General features: G+C 35.3%; 1 protein-coding gene across 2 annotated transcripts in view; it reads left to right on the forward strand.

Moving 5' to 3' along the window:
* Positions 1 to 3,198: 3,198 nt before the first annotated feature.
* The window catches only part of CSE1L (CSE1 chromosome segregation 1-like (yeast)), a 28,873-nt gene continuing 12,472 nt past the window's right edge, over positions 3,199 to 19,599 (forward strand). Inside the window, exons 1-13 of one of the 2 annotated variants that reach the window (XM_006881620.1) lie at positions 3,199 to 3,283; positions 6,143 to 6,285; positions 8,119 to 8,220; positions 8,293 to 8,438; positions 8,870 to 8,960; positions 9,646 to 9,753; positions 10,879 to 10,971; positions 11,827 to 11,994; positions 12,122 to 12,251; positions 12,351 to 12,416; positions 12,767 to 12,969; positions 15,667 to 15,751; positions 16,929 to 16,990. In XM_006881620.1, coding sequence (XP_006881682.1) covers positions 3,199 to 3,283; positions 6,143 to 6,285; positions 8,119 to 8,220; positions 8,293 to 8,438; positions 8,870 to 8,960; positions 9,646 to 9,753; positions 10,879 to 10,971; positions 11,827 to 11,994; positions 12,122 to 12,251; positions 12,351 to 12,416; positions 12,767 to 12,969; positions 15,667 to 15,751; positions 16,929 to 16,990 — 1,482 coding nt within the window. The remainder of the gene's footprint in view (positions 3,284 to 6,142; positions 6,286 to 8,118; positions 8,221 to 8,292; positions 8,439 to 8,869; positions 8,961 to 9,645; positions 9,754 to 10,878; positions 10,972 to 11,826; positions 11,995 to 12,121; positions 12,252 to 12,350; positions 12,417 to 12,766; positions 12,970 to 15,666; positions 15,752 to 16,928; positions 16,991 to 19,599) is intronic. The other variant, XM_006881621.1, reaches the window with a different exon arrangement.

Consider the following 19,599-nt stretch of genomic DNA (forward strand, 5'->3'; position numbering starts at 1 on the left):
ATAAATAATCTTAAGCACAATACTCGTTGGGTGATAGTCTTTATTATGTGAATCAGTCTTTAACTAAAAGGTGACCTCGGGCTAGTTTTCAAATTAAAATTTAAAGAATATCTCAAGGGGATAATCTTGAGGAATTCTCTAGTCTTAACTAGTTCAGTAGGTCTGGGGGTTTTTTGATCATTGGTTGGTGGTTTTGAGGAATTTGGGTTTCATTCCACATTTTTCTCCCATTCTTTCAGAGCCCATCTGTTGTGTGGACAAGTTCTTTGACTCTTTCGTTTCCTTCCCCTTTGCCCCAGATGTTTAGAGACTGTCAGTTGCATCTTAGATGGTTGCTGTAAAGTTTTTTAGACCCCAGACACTATTCACTAGATTGTATAACAACTTTATGAGCTATATCTTGTCAGTTGGTGAGATAGATATCACATGAGACGACAGTCCTAATCCTTTTAATTCAGGACACTAATCATGTTTGGTTATGTCTAAGAAGTACTTGTTATTTATTATATACCCTTAATGTACATGTAAAATGTGAATTTGGAGTCAGAACTGACTCAGCAGTTAGTCCAGCAAGTTTTCAGAGGCAATAAATCACACAGGAGATTGCCCATTCTTTTCCTACAGAGCAGCTGGTGGATTCAAACTGTGTTTTGAGATTGAAGCACAGCATCTTACCAGTAAGCAACCAGAGCTCCTACACATATAACATGTTACATGCTGCACTGCTATCTGAAAAGGCAGTGGTTAGAATCTGTCACCTTCTCTAAGATGGAAGGTCTCTCACCTATAAAGATTAATATAGCCTTGGAAACCTATGGGTTTGATCTGGGTTTACTTACATATGCCATGTCAGTATCTGCATATATACATACTGTGTTGCCATTGACGTGCCATTGAGTCAGTTCCAACTCCTAACAACCCCAGTGACAGGGTAGAATTGGCCCATTTTCTAGGCTGAAATCTTTGTAAGAACAAAGTGCCAGGATCCACCCACTTGGATGGGTTCAGATTGCCAGCCTTTGGGCTAGCAACTAAGCACTTTGACCACCAGGGCTCCACACATAAAACACATACATATTTTTGGTTGGTAAGAAAGTAGTGTGGGTTTTTTAAAGATATTTTAACAAAAGTTTATAGAAAAGGTGGATTTCCATTCATTCGGTGTTGGACATTTTCCACCCTACTCACCCCTCTAGTTCACTTTTCTCTTCTGGATAAAAAAGTTATTTTGTTGCACCATTCCCGCCCCTGCCCCCCCCCCCTTGCTGTACAGCTCTTATGCTGGATGTTGTGCAGATTATAAGTAATCATACTCCTTTAAAAAAAAAAGTTTTGTTTTATTTCATTATTTTTGTGTGTGTACTGTCAAAATCAGATCTGACTGGTACAGGAGGTGATTGTTCCCTCTTCTCCAGCAGAGCATCTGGTGGATTTGAACCGCTCATCTCTGAGATTGTAGTGCAGCTTCTTGCCACTAGGCCACCTAATCATACTCCTTTTAAACAGTTCTTTCCTTCATCTTTTTCAACGCAGTGTACATTATTCCCTCTTCTCTTAGTTGTCCCCAGCCCCCATGCCAATCCTGTTTTACAACAGTGTTATTATGCAGTATTTGTCCTTTTGTGACTGAGATAATTTAACTCTGTATAATATCCTCCAGAGTGGGTTCCTTGTTTTTCTGTGCTGCATGGTATTCCGTTGTGTGAATATACCACAGCTTCTCTATCCATTCGTTTGTTCACGGGCACTTTGATTGCTTCCATCTTTTTGCTATTGTGAACAACGCAGGAGTAAACTTAAGTGTGCATACATTTGTTTGGGTGGCAGTTCTGATTTCATTAGGGGATATTCCCAGTTGTGGAATTGCTGGGTCAAATAGTACTTCTATTTCCAACTTTTTGGGAAAGTGCCATACTGCCTTCTATTGTGATTGCACCATTTTACACTCCTGCCAACAGTAAATAAGGGTTCCAGTTTCTCGACAACCTCACCAGAATTTGTTGTTTGCTGCTGTTGAATTTTGCTATTGTTACTGGGGTGAGATAATACCTCATAGTTGTTTTGATAAGAAAATAGTTTTTAAATGATAGTTTTTTAGTTTCATCTTCTGAAACTCCGGCATTGTTCCCCATATACAAATTCTTAGCATATGGCTTGTAGGGAGTACTTCATGATTCCTGGTAGAAATGTTTTTTTTTCTTGTCTTTTTTAATCTAAGAGCTCTTTATGGAGTTCTTATTTATTGTTTTAAGAATTACTTTTTGTTTGTTTAAGAATTCTTGATCTTGTGGTGGTAAAATATTTAGACAGTAGTCATTGACTAGTCATTAGTCTAAAGGAGAAAGATATGACGGTCTACTTCCATGAAGTTTTTAAACTCTGTAGAGTAGTTTTGCTCTCTCCTAAAGGGCGAGTTAGAATAGACTCTACAAAAATGACTTGGTTTTTATTTTTATTCATGATTTAGAATTATATCAAGTGACTTACTGTGCCACCTATGCAGGGTTTACACCAAAAATCAAGGCAGCCTTGTGCCTAGCCACTGCCTAACACACACTTGAAAACACAGACTGGAACTCTCAGGTTATTCCGACTCTTGCTGCATGTGTATCAAAGTAGACTTGCACGTCATAGTGTTTTCTTTGGATGATTTTTCTGGCCTATATTAATTACAGTACTGTTATTCTGAGGTCCCTCTGGGTAAACTTGAAATGCTCATTTAGCCTCTGAGCTTGTGTTAATCACACCACATTGCAACTCCTCTGTTTAAAATGTTAATTCTTAGCAATGGAGCTTTTTTTTTAATTTTATTTTTTTAATTTATTTTTTTTTTAGCAATGGAGCTTTTAAAAATAAATTCCTTTAGAATTTTAAAATTCTTTGGTAACTTACAGACTTAAATCAGATCATTTTCTTTGTTCTCTGACAGTTCTTCAGTTTTCTTTTCCTATATTTGTCTTTTTAAAATCATAGTATGCTCTTCTTTAGCTTAAAATTATATCATCATTGTTTCATAAAGTCCATTTTTATCTTGGACTCTTCTTCCCAAGAGTCAGGCTTATAGCAAATATTGGAAAATGATAAAGGAATGATTTCCAGAGAAAAGATAGTCTGTAGGATAAGGTAAATAAATATTTAAATCAATGTGCCAATGACCAATTAACCAAGCCTCATTTTTAAATCTTAGGTTGTGTAACAATGGAGCTCAGTGATGCAAATTTGCAAACATTAACAGAATATTTAAAGAAAACACTTGATCCTGATCCTACCATCAGACGTCCAGGTAAAGAGTATAAATATTGTTTCACTTTTAAGGAGTAAGAAACCTTCATGGAATCTGTTAATAAATTATTTAGAAAAAAATTTGAACTTCTGATCCTTAGGCGTAGTTTTATTGGGTTTTGGTTGTGTGGGTTTTTTGTTTGGTTGGGTTTTTTCCCAGCTATAACTATGTGTGGTGGACAATAACGTATAAGTAACTTTGTTTGTCCCTTGCTCTTTCTGAAAATTTCTACTGCTTGCTTTGTAAAAAAAACCCAAAACCAATCCCACGCCTTTCTAGTAGAGACTGACACATAGTGACCCTCTGTTGGAGTTCCTGGACTATAAAGGATAACTAAAAGAGAATGTCCATCTTGTTTTCTTGGAGCAGCTAGTGGATTTAAACAGCCAACTTTGTGTGCCCAAGGAGATAACTAAGAGAGGAAGGCCAACTGTGGATATTGTATAAATGTATGCCCTGGTTATAGTGTCAGATTCAGTTAATTTAGGATTCATAAACTTTTGTAAGCTGAGATGTCCTGCTTTACTTTAAAAGTACAACTATTTATAAATGTCATTTTGAATAGTAGCAACTAAAATTTTAAATCACAGTGCACAGCAAACAACTTCAAGGGACCCCAGTTGAGCTATCTTGATGAGAAATGCTCTTAATTCATCAGAACTTCTGGATGTGTGTACTCACCGAATAATTCTGGAAGAGTGTCATAAAGATACAGGAGAGAGAGAGTGAGAGAGAGAGAGAGAGAGAGTGTGTGTGTGTGTGTGTGTGTGTGTGTGTGTGTGTGTGGAGAGAGAGAATCTATTACAGGATCATAAATGTGTTAGTACACTCACCTTATTATTCTAGGAAAACTCAAGTGATTTTTTGAGAGATAATAGGGATTTTCCTCATGGCTTAAGAAATAATGAGTGTCTTGATAAAGGGAAGTTAATGGCTTTAATCTCCTTAGACTTCTTCAGAAATATTTTTTTGGTGTTATCTATTTAAAAATTATTTTTAATAATTGTGTCTTTGTGAGGTGAGGATGCTGTTTGGTTCTTTATGATTTTAGGACAGTGTAAGAACAAACTGATGCTTCTAGGAAAAGTTAAGAAGATGACATTTTTCAGGAATTGTACTAGACAGAATATCTTCTTTTTTTTTTTACTGAACATCCTTATAAAAGTATATGTAGGTGGAAATACGTAGCAGAGCACAGCATACAGACACCACTTGATTATTAAGATGTGATAGTGGTGACTAGGTTGAAGTTAATGAATATAGCTATAGGAGGAACTGATTACATCCAGGGAAAATCTACTTCTAAGGTCTGGATTACAACTTAAACACACTGGGTAGTCTCTATTGGACTTTTCTCTAAATCATGAATTTAGTATGTTTTCCTGTACAAAAAAACACTGACCATCACATGGAAAGAAATACTCCAAAGCCATCCAGAACAATAATGTGTCCTCATCATGGAGAACTGTTTTCATTTCAGCAGTCCTCATCTTCCAAGAAAGGTGGGCACAAAACAGGGCTAGAGGATGGCAGGTGAACATTTGAGATAAAATGGAAAATGAGGAACAATGTTAGGTGATACTACTTAACTCTAAGGAAACATAAATACAAACAGCATCTTTCAGTAAATCTTAGAATCTTAGATTGGGTGTTCACTATAAGAGCTTGATGTAAAAAATTAAAATACTTACCCACAAGTTTACTATGGGTTGAAAACGTGGGTAAAAAAAATTTTTTTTAAGGTATTATTTATTAAGTCTTCTCTTGATTATGCATTTTTGGCTGTGTTTGCAAGCACAAGACTTCTAAATTTGTTCCTCTTTTTTCCCCTCACTGACGAAGGGTAAAACATTTATGTAGCTTCATAACTCATGTTCAGAAATTTTTAGTTCTGGGGAAGATCTTAGAGCTGGTAAGGTGGAATAATTAAAACTTTACCAGTGTTGACATCTTGTAACAATGTGATCTTGGGATAAATTAATTTGGCTCGATCAATTTGTCTTTAAAGTGGGAAGAATAATTACTTCTGGGAAGTAATGTTATCACAGCTTTATTAAACAGGTATTACCCTATAACTACTAATAATGGTAATCCTTTCTAGAACAGGAGAGGTACCAGCAGTTCTCTGGTTATAAATACGCTAACCTGCGTTCCACAAGCTATTACATTTAAAATTCAAGCTATTATATTAAAATTTTGAGGTACAAAAAATGAGCACTAATTAGTGACACAAACATTTTAGTAACTTGAGAAGATAGTAACTGGACCAAACTGTTTACTTATATACAAATTCCAACCTAAGAGACATTTATTTCATTCCTGAATGATGTGTGAGGGCTGCCTATTTATGCTTTTTGCTCCAAGATCACTTAATCTCTTTAGATGGGATGATTAGCCAGTTAGACTATTTTTCTGGGTCTGTCAGAATCAGATGTGCTAATAAAAAAAAGTGATTTGAAAACAGAAACCCTGTAAATTTGATATCATGTAGTAATGAGTAATAATATATGAATTTTGATGGTTGTACTGTTATACTAAAGGCACATGGTTTGAATTCACTAGCTGCCTTTCAGGAGAAAGATGGGCAGTCTCCTCCCATGTGACTTACTGCCTCTGAAATCTACTGTAGGATCAACTGTGAGTCAGTTGTGACTCAATAGGACATAACAATATTATATACAACCTATTGAACAAATAAGAAAATTAAGGCCTGTGATGGGCTCTCCAAGGGAAAATTCAATATTTTGATTTTTTTTTTTTTTGCTACTTCAAGCAGAAATATGCATAGTTTACATATACATAAAGTAGATGATTCTGATTATAAAAACAGATTTTTTTAAAATGAAAATTCTTTTACAGCTGAGAAGTTTCTTGAATCTGTAGAAGGAAACCAGAATTACCCACTGTTGCTTTTGACATTACTGGAAAAGTCTCAAGACAGTGTCATCAAAGTGTGTGCCTCAGTAACATTCAAGAATTATATTAAGAGGAACTGGAGAATTGTAGGTATTTTATTACTATCTAATTCAATACCATGTATGTTTATAAGATTGTCATAAACAGTGTTCCTTAAAATTGAGAGGTAATTAAAGATAAAACAGGACTCTTCCAAAATTCCTGTTATTTTACTGGAATTCCTATAGATTACTTCATTTTCATGACTCAGATTATTAGAGAAAGCGTGACTTGATTTTAAGCTGTATTGTGATTAGGACTTAACTTTGGCCCCTTGTCTAGTGAGGAGATCTATTAAAGTTAATTTTTTGTTGTTGTTCACTGAAAAATATTAAAGAATTTTGCATTAGATTTAGAAATTTTTGTAAAAGGCAAAATAATTTCAATTTTTTTTATAATGGGATTTATACAGTCACCAGCTGCTCCGTGGGAGAAGGATGAGCAGTCTCCTCCCATGCGATTAACTGTCTGAAAACCCACTGGAGGGTCAGCTGTGGGTCTGCTCCGACTCTACAGTACTCAACAACAATGGAATATGGAACCAGGTTCTGATTTGAAGATGATTTCCTGTTTTACTACACATTTAATGACTAACATAAAGTTATAAATTCAGACACAGGCTTTTTTCGCTACCTTAGTTTAGGCCACTGGTTCTCAGAGATTAAGTTTGCTTGCCTCTGTCTTCCTTTTCCTCCCATTTGACATTTTGACATTCCTCCCTTCACATTAAAGACAGTTTTGGTTATGACAGTTGGGGGAAGAGTATTACTGGCCTCTAGTGGGAAGAGGCCACGGGGCCTGCTCACCATCCTGCAGTGCACAAGACAGCCCCCCAATGCGAAGAATTATTTGGCCTAAAATGTTGGTAGTGCTGAAGTTGAGAAACCTTGGCTTAAGATAAGAAAATAACAAGCTTTCTTTTTTTTATCAGTTGCAGTAATGAAGTAGAAATTACTACGGTTGACCAAAATAACCAGTTTTTCTAAAATGTCAGAGTTAAATCAGCTTATCTGTTCAGAATCTTATGTCTTCTCCCCTTTCCATTCTGTAAAGATTTTTGTGAAATTACAAGGTAAAAACTGTTCTCAAGTTAATATAGTCATGTTACCACATATTGGAAGAATGAGTTAATGAGTCTTAGAAAAGTCCACCCCTCTTTTTGTAGGTGTGCTAACCTACCAAATTTTTAAAACTTTGGCCAGCTCTGGTGGCCTAGTGGCAAGAAGATGCACTGCAATCCTAGAAGTATGTGGTTCGAATCCACCAGATGCTCTGCTAGAGAAGGAGGAAAAATCTCCTCCTGTACCAGTCAGATCTGATTTGACAGTACACACACACACACACACACAAAATAATAAAAATAAAATAATTTAAAAAAACGTTTAAAACTTTGTCCAAAATCTTTTTGGGTAATTGTAGCCCTGGATGCAGTCTAGTCCATAATGGTCAATAAGTTTTTGTAGAAAAGACATTTGATTTAAGATGAGTGGTACAATGAAGCTTTTGAAGAGGAATGTCACTTTCATAAAGATTTTAACCACATGTTCTGATTTGTTTACATATACCATTGAGAGTCTTAATTGGTGTGGGGAATCTGAAGTTTTGTGATTTGTATATAAAATAATAGTATTTGGAGGTGGAGGGATATAATTTTTTTAGGAAAAGAATTTATTTTTCAGCAAATTACTAAAAGAATTTGTGACCCATTCATACAGGAAAATGAAGGAAATTGCCTATCTGCTTTTTTCTTTTTTTATTTGTAATTAGTAATATTTTTTTTATATAACCAAGAAGTAAAATAATCTTAGTTTGTCTATGAGCTCCGTAGACATGGAAATGGATTTTATTATGTTACTTGCTCATTAATGGTTTGCTTTTAGGTTGAAGATGAACCAAACAAAATTTGCGAAGCTGATCGAGTGGCTATTAAAGCCAACATAGTGCATTTGATGCTTAGCAGCCCTGAGCAGATGCAGAAGCAGGTAATACCAATTTCTACTTTTTGGGCAAGCTGGTGTATAACCTTTTATCTAATTAGTCTTCTCTTCCCCCAGCTAAGTGATGCCATTAGCATTATTGGCAGAGAAGATTTCCCTCAGAAATGGCCTGACCTGTTGACGGAAATGGTAAATCGTTTTCAGAGTGGAGATTTTCATGTTATTAATGGAGTCCTTCGTACAGCACATTCATTATTTAAAAGGTACACATACTTCTAATACCTTTCAAATATACTAGGTTTTGTAAATATATCTGTCACTCTTGTCGTTCACTTGAATGTGATTGTCCTAAAACAAAGCATGAGACTCCGATTTGTCATTATGTTTGTTTCTTCTTACGTTTACCTGTGTTGCCCTATTGCCTGTAAGACAAATCAGTTGCCATCTACTCGATCCTGATTCCCAGTTATCCCATGTCTATCAAAATAAAGCTACTTTGTAGAGTTGCCTGTGAGATAGCTGGTCTTAAAGGCAAATAGCGGTTTCATTCCTTTACCCTCCCCTTGAAAAAAATCCTCTTTGCATTTTATAAAGTCAGGTAGCCATATTTTTTTCCCCTACAGCATTTATCTGTAAAGATTAAGGAGAGTAAATAATTTTTTTTTAATTGTTCTGTTTTGCATTAATTTTCTAGGTACCGCCATGAGTTTAAGTCAAATGAGTTATGGACGGAGATCAAACTTGTTTTGGATGCTTTTGCTTTGCCTTTAACTAACTTATTTAAGGTATGGATTAATTTTTGTGATACTTTTAAATAACTTAACATTTTTAAATTGCATATATGAAAATTGACTATACCATTGTATATTTCTATAGATTTTATATTTCCTTGAAGATTTGCTTTTTAAAAATTTTTTTTTTAAATACTGCTCAGAATACTGTTAATCAGACATGCTAAGCATTTTCTTAAACATAAAATACACAAAAATAATACTGCTCAACTCATTGTTGTCTGTTTGGAGCTGACTCTCCAATAAGTTTGGTAGACAGTAAATTGAATGGGAGGAGAGTGCCCACCATTCTTCAGCCAGTATTGGATTTGAACCACTGGAGAGACATGGGTATGGCCTTTGTGTTAGCAGCGCCGTGCCCTACAGGCTAGGCCAGTAGGCTTAGTGGAAAGGAGTTACATTGCCAGCTCAAAGACGTGTAGTTCAAATCTACCAGCAACTCCACACAAGAAAGGTAATTGGTGGCCTCCTTTTGGATTTACTCTGAAAACCCACTGGAGAGTCAACTATTTATGAGTTGATTCCGACTCGAGGATAAATACAGCAACAACTGTTTTTAAGTACCCAAAATTTGAAAATGTAACTATTGTTAACCTAGTACAAGACAGTGTCACGTGAAAATTGGGCTAAGATTGCAATACTCTGGAATTATGTTCCTGAATTCCCTTCTTTTTTCAAGGCCACTATTGAACTCTGCAGTACCCATGCAAATGACGTCTCAGCCCTGAAGATTCTGTTTTCTTCCCTCATACTGATTTCCAAATTATTCTACAGTTTAAACTTTCAGGTAAGTTTTATTTTATTTCTTGCTTTTGATTTCTGTTTGACAAAGATTTTTTTTGTGCTCAAATTAATTTTTTTTAAAGAAAAAAAATTGTGTGAGTGTACCATCAAATCAGATCTAACTGGTACAGAAGATGATTGCCCCTCCTTCTCTAGCAGAATGTCTGGTGGATTCGAGCCATGAACCTCTAGGTTGGAGTGCAATCAAATTGATTTTTTTTAAGTCAATGAAATTAACTTTTTTCCCTAATTCTTCCATTCTTTATCCACATTTAAAAATCTAGTTATGTGTCACTGTACAGTCCCAAAGAAGTATAGATCACCAGATAGTTAAAATATATTAAAGCTACATTTCACAAGTAAGTGTTTTAGTAGTTTCTAGAGTTGTAAATGGATGGTCATAGTAAAAAAGTAGCTCTCCCTTATATCTGATAGATTAAAGAAGAGCCCCTATATTCTGTTCTATGAAAGACACTGAGAAATGTCATATTTTAGTTCCGTCCTTATTCATTGAATTATTTAGATAATTCAGTAGTTGAGTAATTAATTATTCAATGAATTATCATTGAGGGAAGCTGTGTTTTTATTAGAATCTTTTTGTTGCAAGGAACAGATACAACCTTAATTAGTTTATCCTTTTATTGAAAGCATAGAGGAGTGGTAGAAATAACAAGAGCTACAGAACAAGGCTCTAGAAGGGGTAAGAATCAGTGCCATTTCAAAGGAAACAGCTAATCTTTAGCAGAAAATGTGTTCCCATCTAATTGCTATTGAGTTAATGACCTCCAGTCATTCTTTTTGTTCCTGAATAGAGGAGTAACTGTATTGGTAAAATTTATTATACCAAGTTGCAAGAGGAAGAATATGTCTGTTTCATTACTCATAGCAAGAACTAACTACCTGGACTCATCCTAGCAAAATGACTACACATCAGTAGGGAGAGTGCTCCCCAAAAGGAAACCAGAAAGACAGAAGTCAGAATGGCTTTTATTCTGCAGCCAGACTTAGCTGGAGCAGAGTTTTCTTGTCAAAATAGATAAAACTAGCTCAGACAAAGAAGTTTGGCATGTGGGTATCTGTAGAGTGGTGTTAAAATTTTTTAAGTCCTAACTCCGTGTTTATATTTTAGGATCTTCCTGAGTTTTTTGAAGATAATATGGAAACTTGGATGAACAACTTTCATACTCTTTTGACATTGGATAATAAGCTTTTACAAACTGATGTGAGTAGTACTTAAAATGTTGCTGAGTAGCTTTTTCCATCCTCTGAAGAATTACTAAGTCCTAGGGAACTCTGGTAGCTTAGTGGCAAGAACCGGCACTGCAAAATCCCAGTGGTAACGCAATTCAAATCCACCAGATGCTTTGCTGGAGAAGGAAGGACAATCTCCTCCTGTATCGGTCAGATCTGATTTGATGGTACACACATAAAAAAATAATAAAATTTTGAAGGCTTGATTTTAACTTTCCTGTCTTTGAGGACCATAGAATCTGCTGCAGTCACCCAGTTTTTCAGTCATAGTGTGAAAGCAGCCATAGGGAGTACTATGAATTGTACTATTAAATGAATAAACAGTTGAGCATGGCTTTTCTTAGAAAACCCGTAGTTCAGCTTTGATCTGCAGCCTAGTTTGTTGGCCCCTGATTTAGATTGTTAATACTTTATAACCAAAATATTATGAGGATTTCTTACTTGATTGGGAGTGAAATAGTAACATTTTAAATGAGAGCCTTTGAAACAAAACTTGTCATATTGAAAAGGCACATGTGATGTGATCTTTATGTTTTCAAGGTTATCTGAGTTTTTTTTTTTTTTGTTATCTGAGTTTTTATAGGACTATACTATTTATTCTAGTCTGGAAGAAAGGTCTCTGCTTAACTCAGACTTTTTTAAGGAGTTCTTGCTGGTTAAAAATGAAAATTTTCCATCTTTTCTTTATTAGAAAGGCTGAGTGAATTGAGAGTAGTGTGAATATAATTAAGGACATTTGATTTTGGATCTAAAGAGTAGTTCAGGAATTGTAGCTTTCCATATTTATGTTATTGTATGTTTGAGTTTTCTCTTTTTCTTAAATGAGGATGAAGAGGAAGCAGGCTTATTGGAGCTCTTAAAATCTCAGATCTGTGATAATGCAGCACTCTATGCACAAAAGTATGATGAAGAATTTCAGCGATACCTTCCTCGTTTCGTCACAGCCATCTGGAATTTATTAGTTACTACAGGTCAAGAGGTTAAATATGATTTGGTAAGATGATGACGGTGATACATAATTAAAGACATTATTCCCTTCTCCCTCGCTGCCCTCTTCCCTAAGAAGTAAACTGTTCAGCTTTGACTTTACTAATAAGCTCAATTTTTATGTTTTATTCCAGTTGGTAAGTAATGCAATTCAGTTCCTGGCATCAGTTTGTGAAAGGCCTCATTATAAGAATCTATTTGAAGACCAGAGCACTTTGACGAGCATTTGTGAAAAGGTTGTTGTGCCTAACATGGAGTTTCGAGGTAATTACGGCAGAGTGTAAAGCTTTGTCAGGGAGGAAAGTGCTCTACAATGTCATGTGGCTTTTCAGGAGTTATCTGAAATAACAACTCTCTTTGTAGCTGCTGATGAGGAAGCATTTGAGGATAATTCTGAAGAATATATAAGAAGAGATCTGGAAGGATCTGGTTTGTATTTTGGGTTTTAACTATTAGTCTCTTTGTAAGCCAGTTCCTAGTAACTATGAGGAAGAGAGTGAATTGGATCAGAGCAATTTCCTAATTGGAGTTCAGTGGTGACATGTTTACTTTAACTTTTAAACATCTCAGGTTAAATCATTTATTTGCCCGTATCCACTTGTTTGTGTTTCTCCTATTACTTGTGACCTTATTGGAGTCTTGTTTTGGTTGGTTGGTGGGTGAGGGCAATACACTTGATACTGATTTATGTTAATGGTGGCTACCAGTGACAGTTTTTCTTAATCAGTGGATGGTGGAGTTTTTTTCTCCTATGGTTATATTTCCATTTGATTTTATAGATATTGATACTAGACGCAGGGCTGCTTGTGATCTTGTGCGAGGATTATGCAAGTTTTTTGAGGAACCGGTGACAGGAATCTTCTCTGGTTATGTCAATTCCATGCTGCAGGAATATGCCAAAAATCCATCTGTCAACTGGAAGCACAAAGATGCAGCCATTTACCTCGTGACATCTTTAGCGTCCAAAGCCCAAACACAGAAGGTGATTCTCTTCAATATGGTTTGTTTCTTAAACAGACTTCGCAGTAACCATACAAGTCAAAAAGTAGAACCCATCTGATAATATAGTCTGTTCTACCAGATAACCAAATGGAATGTAATTACTTATTACTTCTAATTAGAATTTATGTAATCTCAAAAAACTAGTTTATATTGACAAATTACTTAAAATTGTTTTTAAAACTTTTTGTATTGTAATTTTAACAAAAGTTTACAGAAAAGCTCGAGTTTTCCATTCATTTATTCATTCACTGTTGCACGTTTTCCTCCCTTCCCTTCCCCTAAGTGCTTAAAAGTTTTTACTTGATTTATTTTTGTTAGGGTTTGAGTGAAAGTTTGTAAAGCTAATTAGCTTATGACTCAGCAGTTCATACACACTTTGTGTTATATAGAATTAACTATAATAATGTTGATGAAGTCCATGCTGTTTGACTACTGATCCTTCTTTCCTGTTCCCAGCTTTTGCATTCCAGTTACCCGTTATTATGAAAACATTTTGTTCCCATGTTTGATTGATGTCCAACTGTAAAAGTTGGTAGATGTTACCTATTTCCTCCTCTTTGGCCCTGGTTGTTGGTGCATACATTTGAATGATAGTGGTATTGTAGATCTTCCTTGTATGCATATGGATTATTCTGTCACTCATAACATTGTATTTCAAGGTGGATTTAGAACAATTAAGAACGCAAGTCGATTTTTCCTCACCAGCAAAGCAGATTATCTGATTCAAAATGTCCCATGCCACCCATTTCATTTCGCCAACGTCTAGTATGTCAGTATTTATGCATTCCATTTCTTCCTTAACGATCTCTAATTTTCCTATATTCATGTATCTCACATTACACATCCCAATCAGTAGTATCTATTTGTAACTAACTGTTCCTGTTCCTTTGTGATTCCTAGTAAGAAGGCTGTGCCTCTGGTGCCCTATCTGCAGTCTATTCTAAGTGTGTACTGTTGTACATAGGGTTTTCTGAGGCCTGTGCTGGAAGTGGAAACAGCATGATATGTTCTGTACTGTGTAGTCAGAACTAACAAATAGTCAACCATCCAGTGGGTTTGTCATTTTGGGGTTTTTTTTGTAATTATTATTCATTTTAATGAAAATTTAGAGATTTTTTATTTCCATTCATTCATTGTTACACTTACCTCTCTGCCCATCACTCCCCTCCAGTTCATTCTTCTCTTTGAAAAGTAAAAGAAAGAGTCTTTGTTGTACAATCCCTCCCCCCAAGTCCACTCCATTATGCAGCCTTTGTTCTGGACTCCTGCCATGGCAATAATAATCACATACCCCTTTTAAACAGTTTTCTCCCTCATCTATTTCAGTGCAATCTTTATCCCATCTTTCTCAGTCTTCCCTCCAACCCCTATGTCAGTCCTGTTTTACAACTCTTTGCTATTGGGAGTACCTGTGGGTTTTTAGATTCAAACCATGAGCCTTAGGGTTGCCAGTACGGCTCTTTACCACAAAGGTTACTAGAGCTCCCAGACTATAATATAATAATACCTGCAGTGAATTTACACTTTCTCCACATCTTCCCTGTCGTTCTCATTTCCACTAATTCTTCTGCCCTGCCCCTTCTTGAATTCTGGGTGATGCTGCCCTTTTGACCTTATGTGTTAGATGGTTAGTTATTCAAAGGGGAGTTTGCCTCTCTGTTACTGGTCACCTTATAGGTCAGCAAGTTGAACCATAGGAGTGAATTGTTCTAGGTTCAGAGAGTTACTGAGGACCACAGTTTTAGGATTTTCACCATTCTCTGTTGGATCACAAAGCTTAGCTTATTTTTTGCTTCAGAATTTTGTTCCAAATTTTCCCCTGTTCTATCCAGGATCTCCTACTATGATCTCTTTCAGTGCAGTCAGTATTGGTACTTGGCACCATCTAGTTTTTCTATTCTTAGGACCAACAAGATGATGATTTCTTAGTGGTTTGTTTGGTTTTTTGTGTTGTTGGGTTTTTTGTGGTGTTGTTCGTTAGTCCTTTTAACTAATTGTTTATCCACTTCTTTGTTTGTCTTTACTCTTTATCCTGAACGGAGAGGGATCAATCAATGCCTTAGATGGGTGCACACAAGCCTTTAAGACCCTAGTTAGGTTTGTGGACTGTGTGAAGCCAGTTTACCTTGATGTCTTCCAAGATACCAGAACAAACACCTCATTTCTTTAGAGTGTTTAGTTATTAAGAAGCTTACATAGCATTGCCTATTGTTGGCTCTGCTATATATGCAGATGTATTGGCAGCAAATCATTGATGTGAATGTAGAAATACCATCTGCCAAAACGAAACATGATTAGTGGTGTAATTCTCACCTGTCCCTGTTCATCCTTACGTGCTGTATATCTGCTATTGTTGTTTCTTGAATACCTCTCTGATAGCACTTAATTTTTTTTAGTCATCAAAAATTGACAAATATTACCCCTATTAACCTTCTTAACTTATATTATTAACTTATATATCTGCTGAGCTTATATTTTTGCTGTTCTTTTTTTTCACATTTTTTTAATTAATTTTGATTTGCTGTTCTTTTAAGACAGTCTTGTTTTGTATATAAGCAGTTTTTTATTTTGAGGTTTTCATCTCCATTTTTAATATGGGTTACTTAAATTGCCTATATTTCTAATGTTGTCGATAGAAGTGCTATCACTTCATGTTTTTTAACCAATTTGTTTTCAGCATGGGATTACACAAGCAAATGAACTTGTAAACCTGACTGAGTTCTTTGTGAATCACATTCTCCCTGATTTAAAATCAGCAAATGGTGAGTATTGGGGCGTTGTGTTTTTTTTTTCTCTTTTGCCTTTTATAGCTCTATACTTGGAAATCTTATATACTATGTTTTAGTCACATTATGGCAAAATTAATAATTTATTTTATTGAATAAAGCTTTTTTAAAATAAATTTCAAGTAATTTCCTCTCTGGGTGGAATTTATTTTCTGTTTTAAAAAAGTCTCCTAACGTAGAAAAGGGAAACCAGTAGAATGAAACTGTCAGTTATTTTTATTTTGATGCGTAGATAATCTTTTGTCTCTTTTTATTCATTGCAAAAATTTATTCTTAAAAATAGAAGTAAATTTTATAGTATTTAACTGATAAATATTAAAGATAGTTTCCTGTAAAGAATGTGTTGACCAATAATTTTTTAAATTACTATTAAATGTTTGCATGAAACCTTTTCATGACAGAATATTATCATAAACTTACACGATGCCATCGTCAACTTCAAGAATCAATAACATTTGTCCAGTGTTATTTCATCTGTCCATTTAATTCATGTATATTTCCACCAGTAATGTAATATAAAAAGCAGGCTGGTGGCACAGTAAGCATTTGGGTGCCATCTGAAAGGTCAGTAGTTTAAACTCTCTTTCTCTGTAGGTGAACAATGTGACAGTCTACTTTCATAAAGATCAGAGCATTTAAACCCTTGGTTATGGGCAGAGGCACACCTGACTGATGGTGGTGCTCTTATATCAATCAGGGGCAGAGCAGACTGAGTCCTTTGTTCATCCTAGCTTGATGCCTGGCTTGTGGCCAAAGCTGTTTCATGCCTAGGGCACATAAAAAAAGAAGAATCACAGCTTTTAAATCACTATGGGACCGTCAACTTGTCCTGTAAGGGTCAGAATGGTTCAGAATCAGCCTGATGGCAGTGGAATAGAATAAAGCAAATCTCAGCCAGAGTAATGTGTTCTTAATTCCCGAGAGTTTAGGAATTTGAACATAGTCCAGATTATTTTTCCTCACTTGTATCAGTAATAATTTACTGTTATTTGTAATGAAATTTCAAGGTATGTTGTGTGCAGAATTAAAGATTACACACCAGAACACAATTGCTTGGTATTTTTGTTACCAAAACCATTTTTAAAAATCTGCTAATTTTGTCACAAGTTTAACTTAATACTTCAGTAACCATTATTTTTTACTCTTTTCATAGTGAATGAATTTCCTGTCCTTAAAGCTGATGGTATCAAGTATATTATGATTTTTAGAAATCAAGTAAGTAGTATTTTATTTCTTCTATGCAACTTAACACATAAGTTTCAGTATATTTGATTTCTTATTTCTTGTACTGTAGTCCTTTGAAATCCACATCTAATAAAATTAACTAATTCATTAATATTTTCTAATTCTAGTGCATATTTTCTTAAACAGTCTCAAAAATACCTCTTCATTATGGCTTTATTAAAAATTAGGGTTCAGGTAAAGTTCATATATCACTTATGCTTGGTTTCTAAAAGGAGTATCTTCCTGTGTAGCAGGGAGGTTCCCTGCCCTATTTGATGCCTGTTATTTATTGCAGAAAACAATTTATTTAAAAAATGTTTCATTGCTGCACATTTTCTCCTTCTCTTTCCTCTCCCCTAGGCCACCTTGCAATGCATCCCTTGTTCCAGATTGTTCTCATACATATAATGCATAATCATGTTTTTCTTTCAGACAGTTCTTCCCCTCATCTGTCTTAATGCAGTGTTCATTATCTAGCCAGTCTTCCTTATTCCCTCCCCAACCTCTACATGTCTGTCCTATTTTATAGCAGCAGTGTTAGGTAGTATTTATCCTTTTGTGACTAAGATCATTTCACGTAGCATAATGCCCTCAAGGCTCCGTCCTGTTGTGTAATGTTTTACTATTTCATAATTTTTCAGTGCTGCATCTTACTCCATTGTGTAAACATCGCATAGTTTTTGTTTGTTTATGGGCACTCGGGTTGCGTTCATATCTTTGCTGTTGTGACTAATTATTCAATAAGCATGAGTGTGCATACATCTCTTTGTGTGGCTCTGGTATGTTGCCAGTAGTGAAATTGCTGGATCTAATGGTATTTCTATTTCCATCTTCTTGAGAAAGTCCCAGACTGCCTTCTGTAGTGGTTGTACCATTTTTATATTCTCTCCAGTAGTGAATAAGAGTTCCAGCCTTGCCAGTATTTGTTGTTTGCTGCCCTGTTAAACTTTGCTTTGTTGCTGGAGCGAGATGATATTTCAAGTTATTTATATAGAAACCAGTTATTTATTATGTAGCATTCCTCACGCTCTGTTTTTGGTTAATTGCTTCCTCAGCATATTCTGTTTTATTCCTTTATTCCCTATATTTCTGAGTCAATGGGTATAAGTGGAGCCTTGGTTATATTTCAACTCTTTAGAGGGAAAATATGTTACGTTTGTTTCATTGAATCTAGATCCCAAGGTATTTGGTTATGATTAAGTTTATTGACTGGGCTGCCTGTTCTGGTTAACTTCTTTCAGTTGTTAAAGAGTAATCACTGTTTCTTAAAGTGACTAAGAAATATCCTTCATCAACAATTTTTTAAAATAGCTATCTTTTCAATAGAGATAAACTTCACATAACATAAAATTCTTCATTTTCAGGTGTACACTTCATGGATTTTAGTGTATTCACTATTTAGTATTGTTCAGTCATCACCTCTGTCTCACTAAATTTTATTGGCTAATGTACACAGGAAAAACACAGGGTAAATGATTGTCATTTTTCCCATTTATCAGTTTCAGAATAATGAGTTAGTGACTTAGCAACCTGCAGGGACAGATAAGGAGGGTTTTTTGGTGTGTGTTTCTGGAATTTTTTTTTTGTATGCTTTAGTAGTTACTCTGAAATTTTTGGGCAATCATAGGGTTCACATGAACTCCTGTATCTTTGTAATATAAACTGAATAACTTTTGATCACTTCCTTTCTTTTATACATGCCTGTATTTCTCAGGCTTGTCTTGTACATCCCCTGATCCTGAATTCTTGATTTAATATGAGTAAAAATAGATGCAAGGCAAACAGGGTGGCATTTTTATTGTGTTATGATAGTTGGTTTGGTTGTTGTTATTGTTGCTTTGTTTATTTTTTTTTAAACTATTTTATTTCATTATTTTTTGTGTGCAGCGTCAAATCAGAGCTGACTGATACAGGAGGAGATTGTTCCTCCTTCAGCAGAGCATCTGGTGGATTTGAACTGTGTACCTCTGAGATTGCACTGCAACTTCTTGCCACTAGGCCACCAGAGCTCGCCGCTTTGTTTATTTTTTAAGGAAAAATAATTTGAGATTATAATCTTGAGTACTAAGGTATTAGCATTGATTGGATCTAGGCTTTAACAGGACAAAGCCAAGAAAGAAAGAAATTTAAAATAGAAATCCTACTGACAGTAAACAATTATAATTTAAGATCATTTCTGTTTTTAGTTTGCTTTCTAATTTTTTGTTTGTTTTGTTTATTTTATTATTTTTTGTGTGTACCGTCAAATCTGATCTGACTGGTACAGAAGGAGATTGTCCCTCCCTTTCCAGCAGAGCATCTGGTGAATTAGAACCCTGTACCTCTGGGACTGCAGTTCAGCTTCTTGCCACTTGGCCACCAGAGCATACACTAATGTTATATTTTTAATTGCCTATATTTACATTGTGACTGGAACAGCACATCAGAGAACTACCAGAAGTCCAGGCTGTGTTTAGAAGGGGTCGTGGTACTAGGGATATTGTAGCTGATGTTAGGTGGATCTTAGCTGAAAGCAGAGAATACCAGAGGAATGTCTATCTGTGTTTCATTGACTATGCAAAGGCATTTGACTGTGTGGATCATAACAAACTGTGTCTGAC

The sequence above is a fragment of the Elephantulus edwardii genome, unplaced genomic scaffold, assembly GCF_000299155.1.
Source record: "Elephantulus edwardii isolate Elephantulus edwardi_28Jun2011 unplaced genomic scaffold, EleEdw1.0 scaffold00015, whole genome shotgun sequence".
Classification (NCBI taxonomy): Eukaryota; Metazoa; Chordata; class Mammalia; order Macroscelidea; family Macroscelididae; genus Elephantulus; species Elephantulus edwardii.